Source organism: Cetorhinus maximus, chromosome 16, assembly GCF_964194155.1.
Source record: "Cetorhinus maximus chromosome 16, sCetMax3.hap1.1, whole genome shotgun sequence".
Classification (NCBI taxonomy): Eukaryota; Metazoa; Chordata; class Chondrichthyes; order Lamniformes; family Cetorhinidae; genus Cetorhinus; species Cetorhinus maximus.
The window spans coordinates 23402823-23421968 of record NC_135894.1 but is presented as its reverse complement, the minus strand read 5'-3'; the positions used below and the strand labels follow the sequence as shown (position 1 = coordinate 23421968).

Below are 19146 nucleotides of genomic sequence, written 5' to 3'. Positions count from 1 at the left end.
CAGCTGGTCAGTGCCAGTGTGGGAGATGGTCTGGGCACCAAGTTTCCCAGCTCGGTGCCCATCCATCCATGGTGAGCAGGGAGGTCGGAAGCGACCTCACATCGGCGCAGCAGCTGCCTGACGTCTCTGCGGGGCTCCTCTCAGGTCACTCCAGATGAGGGCGGCAGCTCCTCCGCCCCTCTGCCAGTGGCCGTTGCATCCAGTGAGGCTGTGACGATGCCAGCTGTCGGACTGGCAGATCCCTCCCAGGTGGGGTCAGCACAGGCTCCACGGGCCAGAGGACGACCGCCAAGGTCATTGAGACCAACAGGACAGCAGAGTCAGCAGGCTGTCTCAGATACCACTCTCAGCGAGGGGTCAGCACCAAGACGTAACACCCAAAAACATAAACACAAGGCACCTTAGGCAGGCCACGGGTTTATCACTGGTGCTTTCGTGTTGGGCCACAATAAGGTCTTTATGAGTTGGTGTGATTTTTAATACCTTTGTCATTTTGTTTCATTAAGTTTCTTTGGTTGCAATATTAAATTCAGACATGTCACCATGGCTGAGGTTGCCTCTTTTCTTTTGGATGATTACCAATAATGTTATGTGATCTGTGGGACATTCAGCTTTATTAATAAGGCCCTTATTTAATGTTCCTAACCAGGCAGATTTTGCACTTAGTTCTCGAATATGGGGCATACAGCCCAGGCTTGTCCTGGAGGTCCATATGTGGTTCGCTAGCTGACGTTTCATTGGATTGAAGCCTCCCGGGTGTCCCTGCCTCCCTGGAGTATGCCCGGGTCAACGTCTACCCCCTCAGCATTCCCCTGTGCATGCTCATCCTCGGACTCACTGCTGGACTCATCGTGTGCATATGCATCCATTGCATCTACATCTTCGTCATCCACAGCATCGCCCCTTTCCAGCGCAAGACTGTGGAGAGCTTAGCATGCAACCACTATCAGTGACACACGATCTGGGGGGTACTGGAGTGTGCCCCTGAGTGGTCCAGGCATTGGAAGCGCATCTTGAGAAGACTGATGGTTCTCTCCACCACAGCCCTTGTGGAGGCGTGGCTCCTATTGTACCACTGCTCAGCTTCTGATATTGGATGGTGGAGAGACGTCATGAGCCACCTTCTGAGGGGATTAGACCTTGTCACCCAGAAGCCATCCATCCAGCCGGGCTGGAGCACTGAAGAGCCTTGGCATCTGGGAGTGTCTGAGGATGTAGGCATCGTGGAAGCTGCCTGGGTACCTTGCACAGACTTGTAGAATCTGCATCCTGCGATCACACACTATCTGCACGTTCATGGAGTGGAAGCCCTTCCTGTTGACGAAGGCACCGGGCTCACCTGCTGGTACCTTGATGGCCACATGTGTACAGTCTATAGCACCCTGGACACGGGGGAAGCCAGCAATGGCCGCGAAGCCTCTGGATCGCTGTGTCTGGCTTGCCTCGTCCCAACGGTAGTGGATGAAAGTTAATGCACGCCTGAACAGAACGTCTGTAACCTGCTTGACACAAGTGTGAACAGCTGATTGGGAGACACCACAAAGATCACCCACTGAGCCCTGGAAGGAGCCAGAGGCATAGACGTTGAGGGCAGCTGTGACCTTTAGAGCCGCTGGCATGGGGTCCACCCACACAGTTAGGGGAGATCTCAGGCCCAATCATCTGACAGATATAGTTCACTGTCCCCCTTGACAGTCGGAGCCTCCTTTGGCACTGCACCTCAGTCATATTGAGATAGCTGCTTCGCCGCCTGTATACCCTGGTAGCAGGATAGTGGCGTCTTCTGCGGCCCCTTCCACCTTGGACTACCTCTTGGCCCTGCACCCCTTGTGCCTGCACCTGTCCTCCCAAAGGTGGCTCCCCTGGAGGCTGAATGTGCGCTCCTGGCCTCCTCCCCCTTCTAGCCCTCCCTTCCTCAGAGGAGGAGGTGCCTCCAGTGGAGAGTTCAGCTCCCATTCCCAGGCTAAGGGAAGGCTTCCTGAAACCTGCAGGCCCAAAAAAGATTCCTCACTGCAGAGTGCTGACCTGAAGGTTGAGTCCAGTCCAAGCAGCTGGTATGCGTTTTGAAGTATTTCAGATCACACAGGCAAGTATCAGTAACTTTGAAACATCAATATTTGACAGAGACACTCGCGACCTCACTGAGCCCTGTTATCCCGGCCGTGGATGAGGTTTATACAAATGTGTCCTACCCGCCTGCCTGTTGCGCCCCTGCGCCAACTTGAAGATTGCATTGGCGCCGAAAAATCGCCATCGATTGGCAGCTCAAGGGCCTTAAGTGGACCATTAATTAATGGCGGGCACACATCGGTTATCATCACGCGCCCACCCAACGAAATATCGCGATGGCACGCGGTAATATCATGATGCTCGCCCAGCATCACCACGCATCATTTTACACGTCGACGTGCGGGGCCCACCCCCACACACCAACGGGAAAATTCTGGCCCTAGTTTTATTTCTATGACAGACTCTCATGGCGTGAATAGTTTTTCCACAGCTGCCCTTTAAAAGAGAATAAAATTCTGTTTAAGTCATGTGAGAACATATATTAAACAGGCGAGTGTCTCGCCGCCCTCCTGGAGGAGGCAGCAGCGCAGGGAAAAACCCTTATCTCCAGGGACGGGAGGAGGAGGCCCCCCTACCTCACCAAAAAGGCCTGGGAGGAGGTAGCATCCAGGGTCAGCAGCCACGATGTGGTGAGACGCACATGTGCCGGAAGCACTTCAACAATCTCCTGCGATCGGGAAGGGTGAGTACCGTGTTGGCATGGGTCACTTTGCAGAACAGAAGAGCTGCCCATCCCCCCTGTAGGTCTCAGAGGTGTTACAGTATGAGTGGCAAATGTCCTGCCTGGAGGCAGCATCTGGCCAAGGGGGTGAGCCCTGGCTATTTGGACTGAGTGCCTTGCGGCTCCAGAGTCACGAATTGGCTGAGCCCTGCGAAGTGTTCCTCAGGTGAGGTTGGCTGCAATGCCAATGCAGGTAGAGAGTGGACTAATCAGTGCTCCTCTAGCCTTTCAGGAGAAAACATCCCATAACAATGCAGAGAGGCCGCGTAATGGCGGGGAACCCCCACACCTACTCATCCTCACTTGTTATGAGCAGGAGGCTCTGGAGCTGGAGAGGCACCATGCACCTCGGTCAAGCGGCCGCGGTGAGGTTGGGGTGCCAGAGGGAGGTAAGAGTGCAGTGCACTGAGGTGAGAATGTCGGTAATTGGAACCATTCCACTGTAATCTCTATTGATGTGAGCCTCGAACCTGGAATCCCCATTGATAATGGAAAGATGAGGGCACCCTAATGCACCCAGATCTCTGTCTCATAAGGCTGCCAGGTAACAGTGTGACGACTTCAACTAATGACATGTCCTTGTTCTTCCTTTCAGGCTCAGCACCAGCCCTTCGGGATGAGGAGCCTGAAGACCCACCCCTGACCCTGAGGACAATACCCATCACAACGCACCAGCATCACACCCGCTCTCTCAAGCAGGCACCAGCGCAGATACCAGTACCTCAGTGGGCATTAGGTCGCCGGCTACTATCTCGGTGCGTATTGGTGAGTGCATTTCACACTTGCCTGAGGTGCAGGTGAAGGCAGAGAGTGCCGAGGGTGCCGACAGTCAGAGGATGGCTGGGGACCAGGAAAATGCTCAGTCGATGCCTGATGATGAGCCTCTGGAGTCGTCCATGAGGCAGCAGATGATCGCCATGCAGCAGGGTGTGCGTGAGGATCTGGCGGAGATACATGAGGGAATGAGTGCCATGGTCTCCATTGTGAAGGAGTCCTTGCGGAGCGTGAGCAATGTGTTGACCCTCATGGCCTAGCGCAATGCCTCCTTCATGGAGAGGCTCCGCCAGGAACTGAATCAGGGGTTCCTGGGGTTGCACTCTGACCTGCAAACCCTCACTCCAGCAATGACCTCAGGTGGTCAGTGTCAGTATGGGAGATGGATTGGGCACCCAGTATCCCAGCTAGGTGCCCATCCATCAGTGGTGAGCAGGGAGGTCCAGAGTAATCTCACATTGGCACACAAACTGCCTGTCATCTCTGCGGGCTCCTCTCAGGGCGCTCCGGATGAGGGCAGTAGTTCCTCCACCCCTCTGCCAGTGACCATGGCATCCAATGAAGCTGCGGTGACTGGGGAGATGCCAGCCGTGTCACTGGCCGCACCCTCCCAGATGGGGCCAGCCCAGGCTCCACAGGCCAGAGGACACCCGCCAAAGTCAGCAAGGCCAACAGGACAACAAAGTGAGCAGGTTGTCTCCAATGCCAGTGCCAGTGAGACATGTTAGTAAGACTCAAATGCCAATTGAAGGATTTGGGCACCTTAAGTCATGGTGCACATTCTTGTTGGAAGCCAGAGCAGCTTGGGGCAAAATGTTGATTGGCTTTGAATGACCATTTATCCCTCTCATAGGGATGCACAAAGTCCACAAAGCTCTGCACAGGGCAACAGCTAAAGTACATATACAAAAAGCTCCAAAGACCTCAACACATTGCAGTTGAGGTGTTCAGGCTTTAACACGTAAACGATTACAGTCATTACATTAGTGCAAGTTTGGGCTCTAGTCTACCCCAAAGGAGGCACCCTGACAGTGCCCTGACTGAGGATCATAGGGCCTGGCTGTACTCATCTAGATCCAACCCCCTTTGTGAAAGCACTGTCATGCCTGGGGCATTTGCAGAGTGGGTGGTGTTCAGCTTCCAGTGATCCTTAAGACTGTGTGACAGCTGCAAGGGAAGATCTGGGAATGGAATGCCTGGAATGAGGGCAGCCCAAGGGTTCATAATGAGTCCCTAGCTTGGCAGAGAAGAAGGGCCCATTGCCATTGCAGGACAAAGGTCCTGAGGAACATGGGCCAGCGAAGCCCCATGAAGATACAGAAGGTGAGGCAGAGATACCAATTCCAAGGAAGCATTTGGTGTGACCCAGGGTGTACCGAAGATGCCTCTCATGCCTGCAGATGAGCGAGAGACAGTACTGTAGATGCCTTCGCTTGTCAAGAGATGTGGTGGCTCACATCTGCCACATTTTCTGATCTGATGCCGCATGGCCTGGGAGGCCATCCAATGCCAGTGGGTCTAAAGGTGACCACCATACTCAATGCTTTCACAAGTAGCTCATTCCAGGGCTCCACTGGGGACCTCTGCGGAATATCACAATCCTCCGGTCGTAAATGCATCCGAGGTTTCCGATGCACTATTCAGTAAGGCACACAATTACGTCGAGTTCTCCCTGGATGAAGCCAGCCAGAGTGCCAGAGCAGTGTGATTTGCAGTAATCACAAGCTACCCAGAGGTACAGGGTGCCATCGGTTGCACACGTGTGCCATGAGGATCTCTCTGGCAGAAGCTTCATCAATAGGAAAGGCTTCCACTTTCTCAACGTGCAGCTGATCTGTAACCACTAAAAGCAGGTTATGCAGGACTGTGCGAGATACTCTGGGAGCTTGCACAACTCTTACATTTTCAGTTACTCGCAGGTGCCACAGATCTTCGAGGGACCTCAGCACATCCAGGGTTGGCTCATCGGTGACAAAAGCTACCAGCAAAAGGCGTGGCTAATGATGCCAGTTCAGTGGCCACAGAGTGCTTCAGAGGAGAGGTACAATGTGGCTCATTCTGCAATATGCTCCTTGATTGAACAGACCATTGGCATGTTGAAGATGCGTTTCAGATGTCTGGACTGGTCAGGTGGTGATCTCCAGTACTCTCCCTAGAGAGTATCCTGCAACATTGTGGTTTTATGTGCTCTACACAACTTGGCACTCCAAAGGAGGATGAGTTGCCAGACGGAGAGATGGAGGAGCTGCATGTCTCCTCCGATGAGGAGGACATCGAGGGAGATAAGCTGGATGAGGGTGAGGATGAGGCCATAGCATGGGCCAGATGCAGCAGATGCACTCATGATACCCTTATAGAAATAAGGTTCCAGGACAATAAGGATGACTAACTCATATGAGCCTTTTTCACTTGTGCCCTCCACAAATTTGCTATCTTCATTATCTCAATGAAGGGACATCAATCTCAGAATGAGTAGTCACGATCTTGCGTGATGAAGGCCTCATCCTTGGAAGGCTAGGCAGTCTCTGGAGCATGTGGCCGTTTTGTTATGGGATAAGAACCCCACCAGCACTCACTATGAAGAAATTAGAAATGGCGTAGTCTTTTCAAACATCACACCAACATTTCACCGAACATGGCAGCCTTCAAGAGGCAGGAGCAGCACTGCAAACCTCAGTGCACTCATGGCAGTATGATCGGAATTTGGACTGCAGCATCTCTCCACAAGCCATCCCTCACACAATGATAATGTACTGGCCTCATCCTCATACTGAGTCCCCAGCATGAGTTCGCCCTTTAGGACGCAGTGATCTGTCACTCTCAGTCAGTGTGAGCCTGTAAGTCAGGTCACCTTTGTGTGCACTGAGAAAGCTTCAACAGCACCATCATCTGATTATTGACAAGCACTCATGACCTAACCTTCGTATGGAGCTTCCCAAGTTCACATCAGCATTGCCTTAGCATCTGTGGCCTGGAAAATGTCAACACTGCATTTAAGCATTACTTCATAACGTTGTTGATATTAAAGAGCACACATCAGATGTGGTGGAGCTTCAGTCTGATCCTATTTGAGGCCTCCTATTTTCTGGGCCATAGTCATTGCCATCTAGCACTACATAGAGGCCATTGAAAGACGCACCGAGTTAGACTCCAATGTGGGTCGCCATTAAAACCTATAAGATCCACATTGACCAGTCTTCAGTGCAGCAGCATCAGGAGAAAAAAAACAAACTGCTAAATCTATACTTGTGAGGCCACATGATCTGATCCTCTGGTGCAAGTCTAAGATGTGCATTACCCAACCACCATGTTGATAGAGCAAGAGGCTTTGCTCATGTCGTTGCTGTAGACAGAAAGGCAACTCACTGTATTGAGATTGTATGAAACACCATAGACCTGAGGCACATGATCAGAGATAAATGAGGGCCGGGGGGCATCCGTTACACTTGTATGACCTTGGCACATTGCATCAGATAGGTGAGCCATTCACAAGATGAGAATTTCAGATAAGCAAAATATATTTACAGACATGCAAAGTACATGCAGTGACTAAACACCCAGACCACCTTTGTGCTCTCAATTTTTCTTCCCAACCGCTACGTTTAAGTATTTCCCTGACATCCGCAGCAGAAGTGGAGGCAGCCTGCTGACTGCTACGCCCTGTTGTCTGTGATGTCTTTGCGGGCATCCTCTGGAGGGCCCCAGCATGCTCTGGGTCTCCTGCAGTGCAGGGCAGGTGCTGGGCAGGTGTGCACCCTCCTTGGTCTGAGCAGCTGGAGTTGCTGGGGTCACAGGCAGAAGGAGCGGCTGGACAGTCCAGGAGAGTCCTGGGTGGATTGCCCTGGCTGACATTCCTTTTCACTGTTGGTGCCCAAGGGCCCCTCCCTGACTCCTTGAGGAGAAGGGGCTCCTTGAGGCTGGTCGAGGTGCCCCATCCCCTCTTGCATGGCCACCGATGGATCCCACTCATGGCTTTGGGATGGTGTACAGGTCCGAACACCTATCCACAGAAACTGAGCGTTCTGCTGCCCCAAGGTCTCTAGGGCTGTCGCCACCCTTTCAATGGTGGCCTTGATGTGCTGGCATGTTGGCACCGTGACATTAGACAGAACATGGATGGATTCCTTCATCCTCCATTCTAACCCGCTGATGGCCTCTGACAACCCTGCCTGTCTTTGGAGTTCCAACATCTCTCTGAGGGCCAACTCCAGAGGATCATCATCGGATTTGGGTTCAGCAGGAACTTGGCCTCCAACAGTCCTCCGAGCGTCAGTGATCCTGGCTGTCACTGCCTCCACCTGCTGTGGACCAGAATCTGTGCTGTGTTCACCCCAATCCAGCTCTAAAACTAGGTCACACTGAGCTATGTGTCTCTGTGCTGGTGGAGGGTGCAGGTGAACACAATGACAGTTCAGTGGGTCTTCAGGATCCTTATCCAAGGTGATCTGGGTTCTGGGGCTGATGGACTATCTGGAAATGTGTCTCCTCATTTTCTTGCTGGTGGCTGCAATAGAGAGAAGAGATAATTAGTAATTGGCCGGATAGTCATCTACGTTAAAGAGCGCTCACAGTTTCAGTGGGTGGATGAAGACTACTGGATGGGCCCTCACTGGCTTGTTGGGACACACCGTTCTCACCTTCGGTGCAGGAATGGTCCCTGTCCTCACCAGCCAGCTCTGCAGCCTGCTCCTCAAAGGGGGTAGTGGCCTGAGCTCCGACATCTCCCCTCCTACCTAGGATCTCTCCCTGTTGTGGGTGATCTTTTCCTGCATAAAGATAGATGGACAGACTGTGAGCAGGATGAATGCCAAAGCAGATGATAATCTTGCCTCCCTGCTATGTGTGCTGAGTGGACCTATGTAAGGGCTGAAGATGTGACTTGTGCAAGATGGGACAAGAGATAAAGATGTAAAATTGTGTGTGAGAGAATCAGTGGTGATGTCCCATGTGCTGGTAGTGTGTGAGATCCCTGTGGACCGTAACCCTGTGAATGCCTGTTGGCCTTGTGAGAGTGTGAGTTGAGAGTGAGGAGAAGGCACAGTGGATGAGATCATTCATCCTCTTCCTGCACTGGATAGCGGTCCTCCTCTGAGGGGCACTGGCACTGACCACCCTGGCGACATCCTCCCAAGCCTTGGTAATGAGGCTGGTGGACCTCCGGCACACATCGCAGTGGTAAAGGGTCTCCCGCTGGTCCTCGACTGTCTGGAGGAGTCACGCCAGTGCTTCGTCACTGAACCTGGACGCATAGTGTTTGTCTCTCCTCGGAGCCATCACTCACTACGACAAGTCCTGGTTTGCAGAGTGAATGTGTGTGTGGGTGCATTTAAACATGGCGCCCGGAAATATGAGCTGATGGGGTCACAGTGGGGCGGACAAATCCCAACCCGCCCTGCCACAAGATACAACATGCTCCTCGTTCGTGTATACATAATGAGGTAAAAAGCAGACAGTCTGGCGCAGAAACCCATCACACCAACAGGCAGGACCCGTGCCACCTTTCCCGCCCACCGTCGCACTTAGTCTCCGGAATGGAAAATTCCGCAGTCACTGTTTGAATTAAAGGGGCAGCCTAAAGCGTGGCTGTTTCACCATGTGGCTGCTTACCGCTCCCTTCCCAATATAATACTAACCTTACTTTTAATAGCCACACAATAACCTGGATTATTATTTCCAGCCATCCACCCCTGGGGCCTTGAGACCTTTACTGTCTTTGTTTCTGAAAAGACCAATTCAAGCCAATTCAATGCAGTCCTGGATAGTTTTAGGATATGGGTGTTGACACTTCTTGGTCTAAAATGGGTCCCACTTTCTTTTTGAGGCAGTGTGGTCGATTTGAATCCACAAATCAAGTCAGGTGACCCTCAGCAGCCACCATAACTGTCTTGTGAGTGTCCATTTTTTAAGAAACTTAGTTCTGGAAGGTTCCAAACTGATTACAGTTCATGTTTTAAAAGTTATGAATAGGACATGCCTTTACCGGGCATGGCATGCCTCTGCCACAGGGGAAAAAAATGGAATCTTGATTATTTTTTACACAGCTTTCATGATAGCAAAAGAAATATGAACACACATTTTGCACACATCCATTCTACCATCCATACATAAATCTTATACTGCAATTGTTTGTAACAGTTTTCTTTTCAATCTTAGGTTTCTCATCATCCTAAGCTCATGTTCAGTGCCCTCATGGCTACAGACACTATCTTGACAGCAGTGCCCCCTGTAGTATAAGGGTCTGGTATATACAGGGTTAATGTGGGATTGAGTACAGTTCTGCCCATACAGTGATGTAAGATGGCACATGATCCAGACCTGGGGGCACTGTGGTGTTGAGCAGAGACATGTTAAGATCTAGATATGGAAATAGCTCCTTCTCTGTGCCCTTTACTGTATATATGTATATAGTTACAAGTAGTTAACAAAGACTTACTGTTAACATACAGAAGACTACGAAGATTGTTCTGACCGATGCAGTTGGCAAAGCAGTTATTTAAAAAACCCCAGAGGGAAACTTTAAACAACTGTCATAACCAATAATTTTAAGTGTTATGTTTGAGATGCGACTCTAAATTCAGGAATCAGACCACCAGTTCTTGAGGTGTTACATTAAACTAAATGAAACATTTTATTAATTTACACAGGTTAAAATATATGTACACATGTCTACAAATTACTACTATCATAACTTTTAACAAATTTCCAAACTAATCTCCATTAAGGCAACAACAAACCATAGATTTAACCAGACACCAGGCAAAGCATTTTCACCTTACAAATTCAAAATGAGGTTCTTTTCACTGTGGAGCCAGTTGGAGGCTTGCAGCTGCCTTTTGATATTACATTACCTCTGCTTTGCATACCCGAAAACTGCTGAAGTTATACCTACCAGCCCTATTGAATGCTTATTCTCACTGTATCAACAATCTCTTTGAACTTCACCTTTTAACAATGAAACCCATTTCATACCAATTTTATTAATAATATAAACATATTGCTTGGCAGCTGCTAGAAAGGCATCAGTTTTCACCCTACTTCTTGAATGCTCTATTAAAAAAATGTAAATGCATGCTATCTCTCGTACATATCAAAACTAGTACACAGCAAAGCACCCAGACTAGCTGGCTTTAATCGAATTAAGACACATCCGCAGAGTAAACCTCTATTTTAAAAGAAAAGTATTTTCCAAAATATTATATACATTAATAGCTTCATGACAAGACTTCCTTAACAGATACATTCTGCAACCAACACCATTACAACAGCCACTGTTTGATTACCCTGGTAATGCCACAAATTCTCCTTTGTGAGTCCCAAGTTTCAAACACTGAAAACGCACGGGGAAGGGTCCTGCTAGTTTACCATTCAGGTGCTTTCTTTTAAAAGTTGGAGACTAATCTGGTTTTACTTCCTATACTCACTTTCCTTGGAACCTGCTTCCATGGCCAGAAATTTTAGGATGGTGGGATTTCCCTTCTCGCCATCTGAGGAGTTGGCGGAGAATGCATCCCCACTGATGCTGCCTGCCTCACAGCCATTTAATGCTCCAGCAAGTGTTAGTTGGCTGGAGACAGGACTTCTGTCCCTCATTCAGGAGGAGGCTCCTTCGCAGAGAGCTGCCAGCCAATCCAGTCCCTGCACACCAGATGCTGCATTGAACATAACTGGGACTGCTACCAGTCCCCACAGTCTGAGTCCTGGGAGCCCAGGACCAGGTAAATGTGGGAGCCTCAGGGCGGTGTGAGGAGGTGAGGCTCAGGGAGGTGTGCAGAGACAAGCGGGGGTATTGGTGGAGAGGCCAGGAAGGTTGGAGGGTGAAGGGAATGCCTGCAGGGGCCAGACCTTTTGAGGTGGTGCCCGATGTTTAAATGAGATGCTGATGGTGGTGCCCCCACCCCCCTCACTTCCTACCCAAGGCCTGAGGCCTGAACACAGTTCATTTTCAGGTTTCCCCTCTAGCCCTGAACTCCTCCCACCAGCCTGAATATTGAGGCTGGGTGGGAAGTGGCCCTTGAGAGGTAAATAATTGGCCACTTAAGAGCCTCAATTGGTGCAAGAATGGGCGGGCCAGCCTAGGCCCCACCCATCCAGGTGTAAAATTGCAGAGAGGTTGGGGCAGGCAGGAGTCCAGTGGAAAGGTCATCCAAGAAATTTTATGATCACCCCTTGCCTATGAACACGCCAATGAGGGAACGTAAAATTCTGCCCATTTCATCTACCACCACCCTATCTCTCCCTAGCTTGTAAGAGTTACTAATCTCAAGTTTATTTTGAGTTAGAGGTCTGTGGGTCAATTTATAGTCATCTGCTATGATGGCTACTTCCCTGGTTTTTGAAACTTCTTGTTCCTCCACATGAGTTTTAAGGTTATGCAAGAGACAGTTTTTGAACTCCTCCATCAGGATTCTTTCCCTTAATCCTTCCTAAGTGTGGTCAATTTTGAGCGCTCACACCCACCAGTCAAATGCAAGTTGTTTAATTCTTTCAAATTTGGGGAAGGTTTGAGTGGGCTTTTTGCAATAATTCCTAAATCTCTGGCTGTATGCTTCTGGCACTAACTCATAAGTGCACAGAACAGCAATTTTCACTTGTTCATAGCTTGTAGAGCTCTCTGCAGGCAACATGGAATAAATCTCGTGGGCTTTACCTGTTAGTTGCCCCTGCATTAGGAGAGTCCAAATCTCTGCTGGCCACTTTAACTGACCTGCCAGCTTCTCAAAGGATATGAAGAAGGTTTCAAAGTCATCTTCTTCAAGTTTGGGCATTAATAGGAATACTTTAAGAAATCAAAGCTTGTCTCTGAGCTACAGTTATTTGAATTACCAGTGACTTCCCCACTAGGTAAAGACAATTTCTCCATAGCTAATTCATTCTGTCTTAGTTCACTGTCCTTTTGTGTTTGTAATTTCTTCTCTCGCTCTCTCTCTTCCTGGATTCTCTCTCTCTCTCTCTCTCTGAATTTGATCTCTTTCTCTTGGAATTCTTTCTCTCTCTTCTTGCCTGAAATTCTAACTCTAGCCTCTGCTCTTATAGGTGAATTTTGACTAAGGTAACTTAGTTACCTGCTTCAAGTCCTATATCTTCTGCCTGTTCCAATTCGGCAGTGAGGGGAAAATGCTCAGCCAGTATTTTTAGCACATTGGGTTTTCGTGCCTGTTTCTTCATAGTAAATTCCATCTGGTCAACTACTGCTTTAAGCTGTTTAATGGTTAAAGTTGCTAATTTTGCCAAGTTAAATCCTCCTTTTCTATGAATGCTTTCACATTAAATCAGCCATCCCATTTTCTAGTTTTAATGCATGAAACCTGCTGCTGTTGTCCTTAAGTGTTAAAGAAACAATTTCAGCCATTGAACTTTTCCCTTTAGCTTCCAATTTATTTTTTAATGTCTGATTCAGCTTATTTTAGTCCAATTGGTTGAGACCCCAGATGCAGCACTCAATTCTGTAATGAACAGGGTGGGGGGAGAACTGAAACTCTCGTACCCTTTCCCTTTATGTCAGTAATCAGTGTGTCATTTTGGAAAGGAAGATTTGTGTGTTTGTGGAGATTGTGCGGTCAATTGATTAAAAGAAGCAGCAAGCTTTTGTTGGTTTAAATAAAGAGGATTATTTATTCATATTCACCCAAAAGGTCCAGACACTACGTCACTCACACGCTCTCGATAAAGACAGATTTTGGTCTCCCAGGGAATCAAGGAATATGGTGAGTGGGCAGGAAAGTAGAGTTGAGACCAAAAATAAGCCATGATCATATTGAATGGAGGCGCAGGCTCAAGGGGCTGTACGGTCTACTCCTGCTCCTATTTTTTGTGTTCTAATGTTCTTATATACCCACCTTTGACCCATATACCTTAATATTTTGGCCAACAAAAAGCTATCAATCTTGTTTTAAAATTAACAATTAATGTAGCATAAATTGCCATTGAGGGAGGAGAGTTCCAAACACCTATCAACCTGTGGGTGTGAAAGTGTTTCCTGATTTCACTCCTGAAAGGTCTGCTCAAATTTTAACACAATGTCCTCTAGTCCTAAATTCCCCAACCCACGGAAATAGGTTCTCTCTATCTAACCTATCTGTTCCCCTTAACATTGTGATATATTTTCTACTCCCTCTCCACCATTTTACCTAATTTTTCCTGTAAACGTTATAAGCCAGTCTATTTAGCTCCCAGTCCTGACCATCTTGCAGCCATGCCTTTCCTAAACGTCTTGTAGCTAGTAATATTAAGTCCCCAATTTTCCCCTTCCTGGAGCCAGGTCCCTGTTATTGCCAATATATCATAATCCCATGTGGTGATATCATAGGTAAGATTTGTTTTTAATTCATACATGGGATGTGGGTGTCATTGGTTAGGCCAGTGTTTATTGCGCATCCCTAACTGCCCTTGTTGAGAGGGCATTTAAGAGTCAGCCACATTGCTGCGTGTCTGGAGTACAGGTAAGGATGGCAGATTTCCTTCCCTAAAGGACATTAATGAACCAGATGGTTTTTACGACAATTAGCAATGATTTCATGGTCTTCATCAGACTTTTAATTTCAGATTTTATTGAATTGAAATTCCACCATCTGCCGTGGTGGGATTCGAACCCGGGTCGCCAGACTATTACCCTGGGTCTCTGGATTACCAGTCCTCTGAGGCTACCCCCTCCCCAGTGCTGATAGAATCTATTATACGGGAAGTCATACCAGGGCATTTAGAAAATCTCAATGCAATCAGGCAGAATCAACATGGTTTTGTGAAAGGGAAATCATGTTTGACTAATTTAGTGGAATTCTTTGAGGAAGTAACAAGCAACATGGATAACGGGAACCCTTAGATGTGGTGTACTTAGATAACCAGAAGGCATTTGACAGCATGCCGCATCAAAGGTTCCTACACAAAATAAAAGCTTGTGATGTAGGGAGTAACATATTAGCATGGATAGAGGATTGGTTAGCTGGCAGGAAACAGAGAGTATGCATAAATAGGTCATTTTCAGGTTGGCAAGATTTAAAAAGTGGAGTGCCACAGGGATCAATGCTGGGTCATCAACTATTTACAATCTATATCAATGACTTGAATGAAGGGACCGAATGTATGGCAGCTAAATTTGCTGATGACACAAAGATAGGTAGGATAGTAAATTGCAAAGAGGACACAAGGAGTCTACAAACGGATATAGATAGGTTAAGTAAATGGTCAAAAATTTGGCAGATGGAGTATAATGTGGGAAAATATGAACTTGTCCACTTTGGCAGGAAGAATAGAAAAGCAGTATATTATATAACTGGAGGGAGACTGCAGAACTCTCCAGTACAGAAGGATCTGGGTATCCTGGTATATTAATCATAAAATGTTAGTATGCAGGTACAGCAAATGATTAGGGAGGCAAATGGAATGTTGTCATTTATTGCAAGAGGAATAGAATATAAAAGTAGGGAAGTTTGCCATAGTTGTACAGGTCATTGGTGAGACCAGACCTGGAGTACTGTGTACAGTTTTTGCCTCCTTATTTCAGAAAGGATGTAAATGCATTAGAAGCAGTTCAGAGAAGGTTCACTTGACTGATTCCTGGGATGAGTGGGTTATCTTATGAAGAAAAGTTTAGAAGAATTAGAGGTGATATTCTTGAAACATATAGAATCCTGAGGGGACTTGACAGGGTTGATGCTGAAAGGATGTTTCCTCTCATCAGAGAGACTAGAACTAGAGTACACGTTTAAAAATAAGGGGACTCCCATTTAAGACCGGGATGAAGAGAATTATTTTTCTCTCAAGAGTGTTGTGAGCCTATGGAATTCTCTTCCTAAGAGAGCGGTAGAGGCAGGGTTAGATATTTAAGACAGAGTTAGATATTTTCTTGACTAACAAGGGAGTTAAAGCATCTGGGGTAGGCAGGAAATTAGAGTTGAAGCCACAATCACATCAGCCATGATCTTATCAAATGGCGAAGCAGGCTGGAGGAGCTGAATGGCCTACTCCTGCTCCTAATTTGTATGTTTATATGTTTTTATGACCATCTTGAGAGTTTCTGCATCCATCACTTACATCAAGTGCTTCTTAGTCTCACCGCCCATGTTAGTGGTTCCTGCTCACCCATTCCAGGCACTTGCCAACTTGCCCACCTGCCTGTACAGAGTTGCTGTCTGACCTACCTACCCATCCATCCATTGACCTGCAGATATGATTGCCAACCCTCCAGGATTGGTCTGGAGTCTCCAGGAATTGAAGATCAATCTCCAGGACACTACTATGTGCAACTCTGGAGAAAAGTCATTGTGACATTAAAAAAGATTGGTTTTTTTTGCCATTTTCTTTGAACATGTCTCTTTACCAGATATAAAAACATTGAAATTTGGGGGAAAAAAGGCTGTTTGGTTGACATTAATCATCATCTAATTGGGTAATGAGTCTTTTTGCTTTCCAATTGCGTAGGAAGGTGGTATGTCACAAGGATAGATGTGTTGGCCAACTAATGACAAGAATGTGGAGGCAAATCATGCGATGAAACCTCCAGGAATACATTTAATCACAGTTGGTAACCCTCCCCGCAGAACCTGCATATTTTCCCAACCCCACTTATGTCTCCAATCATGCTCCTCCCTATGATCCTAAAAACCTGCCCCACTGCTTTGTTCCACTGGTTTATGTGGAGCATCACCAAGGCCTGGTGCCTCCCGAACTGAGCACTGTGCCTCTCACAAATGGTCTTTGTTTCTGCATCCTACTTTTCAACCTAAATTCCAGTGGATATTTTTTAAATTATGCTCATTATACACGAACCTTCCATTATTGTATGTAGGTCCCTGTACACCTCCTCTCATTTCTTCCAACAATGTCTTATAGATATCTTTTGACATAAGGAGATGAAAGGGCTGATTCTCACCAGCTGCTAATGACAGGATGTGAGATTTAATGACATTTAACACTGGGTCAATGACCCACTTATGTCACTGTAGGCTTCTCCTGGATCTCGGCCTGCACGTGTTTCTATGGAAACAAGACAGCAGGGAAGTATTCCTGGCTCCTCAGCCCCATTTCCCTGTCTTTATTTTCTTTGCTGTGACTAGTCCTGTTCAATATGAAGGGCAATCTCACTATTAAACCATTTCAATTCTTGTATCTATCAAACAAGAATTCCTTCTTTTATTTACTCACAGTCTGAAGTCATCCTTTGTTTCCTCAATAACTTTGCCCTGATATTAGAAAGAAGAATTATTTGTTTGGTTCTAATCAGGTGAATTAAGAACCAAATTATATAAGCCGTTTTCAATCTCTACAGATTTGGAACAATTTAGGAACTGAATTCTAAAAACAGGTGGTTTAGATATGCACAGGTACTGATGAGACTATCAACCGATAATTACATTATTAAGTGATTTGGATCTTTACAGATGTTGAAGACTTTAGTAACTTTAAACAAACTTGCCTCTTATTTGTTGAGAGCTTTTCAGCATCTGGACTTCAGTTACTGGTGAAAACAACTTCCCTCGGGGTTGCCATGGTTTTTGCTGTGATGTCATGTGATGGGATCTGGTTTCACACCCTGACCCAATCTCATTCTCCATTGAAATCATCATGTGGAGCATAAGCACTGGTATAAACCTGATGGGCCAAATGGCCTTTTACTGTGCTACAGGTTCTGTGTAATTCTACTTGAGCTGTTATGACCGGGGGGTGGGGGGGAATAGAAAAATGACCTCCCTATCCTACCACTCCAGGTCTGACTGTAGCAGGGTTTTTTGTGAATTTAGAGAGGATGTGCTTTGCCAATACTGCAGGAGTCCCACTGTGTACACTTTCAGATTATAAAGAATTAGTCAAACATATTTTCTGAGTTTAAACAAAGAACATTGGGCCGTAACTTCCTCGGAGTGGCAATCAGTAACCAATTGTCACTTCATGTCCAATTACTTACTCTAAATTACTTCCATGCCTGTTTCACCCGGCCTTCCAACTCAGGTTGGGTGAGACTCAGGCAGTGCAGCTGCCCTCGAGGCCCAGCTTCACAATACAGCAGAGTTAGATTGAAGTAGGACATGGCCCATTTTTTACGGTACCCAGCTGCCATTAGTCAGGTACATTAAAGGTCCCATTGAAATTGACAGGCCAGGGAGAAGGTAAGTGTCTAAGTTAAGTGGATAGGATTTGGGGCTGGAAGGAATTGGACCTCGCAGGCGGTAGGGAATTGGGAGGTGTCGGACCTCGTAGAGGGTGGGGGGTTGGGGTGTGGGAGTAGGACCTCGGTGGGGGGGTGCGGAGAGTGACAGGTCAGACCTCGGGGGAGGTGAGGGGATGGGATGGGGGTGTGGTTGGAGGGTTGGACCTCAGGAAGGGTGGTGGGTTGGGGGGGTCGGACCACAGGAGTGTGGGAGGGGTGGAGGGTTGGACCTCAAGTGCGTAGGGTGGTCAGACCTCATGGGGTTGGGGGGTTGGACCTTGTGTGGGGCGAGTCAGAGGTCAAGGGGCCGGGTCAGGTCGGGCCTGTGGTTGTCGGGCCCACACGGAGGAGTTGGGTCTCTCCTTGATGACTTTGCCCTGATATCAGCTGTGGGGTAGAGTTCTTTTTAAAGTCTCTGTCTGTGGCATATGGAGGGTCAAAAAACAACAGACAGGGTTCGAAACTTGCAAGTTATCTGAACAGAGAGAGACAGAGACCCACAGAGGGATCTTGCTACTTCAGTGTCTCATGTGCTTGTCTTGATCTGCAGAAAAACAGCTGCTTAAACACACAAAGGGCTAGGTGGCTTGTCACATGACCCTCTCCAACTGCCCAGTGACCCAAATTTGGCCATGGCTAGTGTATTCCAGTTGTAACTAGCTAGAAATTCCCCACTCAGCTAGAGTCTTATTGTGATTATGTCTAATGGTTTGTCCCTACCCAGTTAAGTCCGGATGCTCTGCAAATGAGATAAGGTTCATTCACATGCCTCTAAGGTCTTTGATGGACTCTTGCAGACAGGTAGTTTCCCCTTCAATGGCCTTCGAATGTAAAAGTTACAGTGATGTAAATGTTGTCATCTTTGACTGTGATTTCAAGTCCTTGGAATTTGGCTTTAGTCTTTTTAAAAATTCGATTAGGGGTTTCTAGTCAGTAAATTATTTTTTTTATATAAAGCATGATTAAACAACAACCCAACCCCCCTCCCCCCACCCCAACACCACGTGGAATGAAATGCTAAGATGTTCGCATTTCATTACAAAGTTGTTTAAAAAAAGCATAAACACACATTAATCCTCAAAAGCGCACATCAATCTTGCACTGTTACAGCTCTGCACTGTTCAAGTTCAAATTTCTCATCACCCTCTTTACCTTCTGGCCTTTTCTCCTTCTAAATCCCTGTTGAGTATCATCTAGGGGGGGCTGGGTTTTTGCTAACGTGGTGGTAGTGCCCTATGTATTTTAATGCCAACAGATATACAGTTTTTCATGAACTTTGAGATTAGTGGAAGTTCAAGTTCAATACTTGAGTTTCTGAGGGGGTCAAGTTCCACAGGCTGCTGTGGAGAGAACTTGTCAGTTCCCAGGTTTGTACAATTGGAATTTCTGTTACGACATGGTGGCACTCGCTGTACAGTTCTTAACCCTTTAATGCTGT

General features: G+C 47.3%; 1 protein-coding gene across 1 annotated transcript in view; it reads right to left on the bottom strand.

Annotated features, from left to right (window-relative positions):
* Positions 1 to 7353: 7353 nt before the first annotated feature.
* Positions 7354 to 19146, bottom strand: part of LOC144692047 (uncharacterized) — a 48503-nt gene continuing 36710 nt past the window's right edge. Inside the window, exons 5-6 of the mRNA XM_078560603.1 lie at positions 12213 to 12341; positions 7354 to 7943 (exon numbers count right to left, since the gene is read on the bottom strand). Of these exons, the coding sequence (XP_078416729.1) occupies positions 7354 to 7943; positions 12213 to 12341 (719 nt within the window). The remainder of the gene's footprint in view (positions 7944 to 12212; positions 12342 to 19146) is intronic.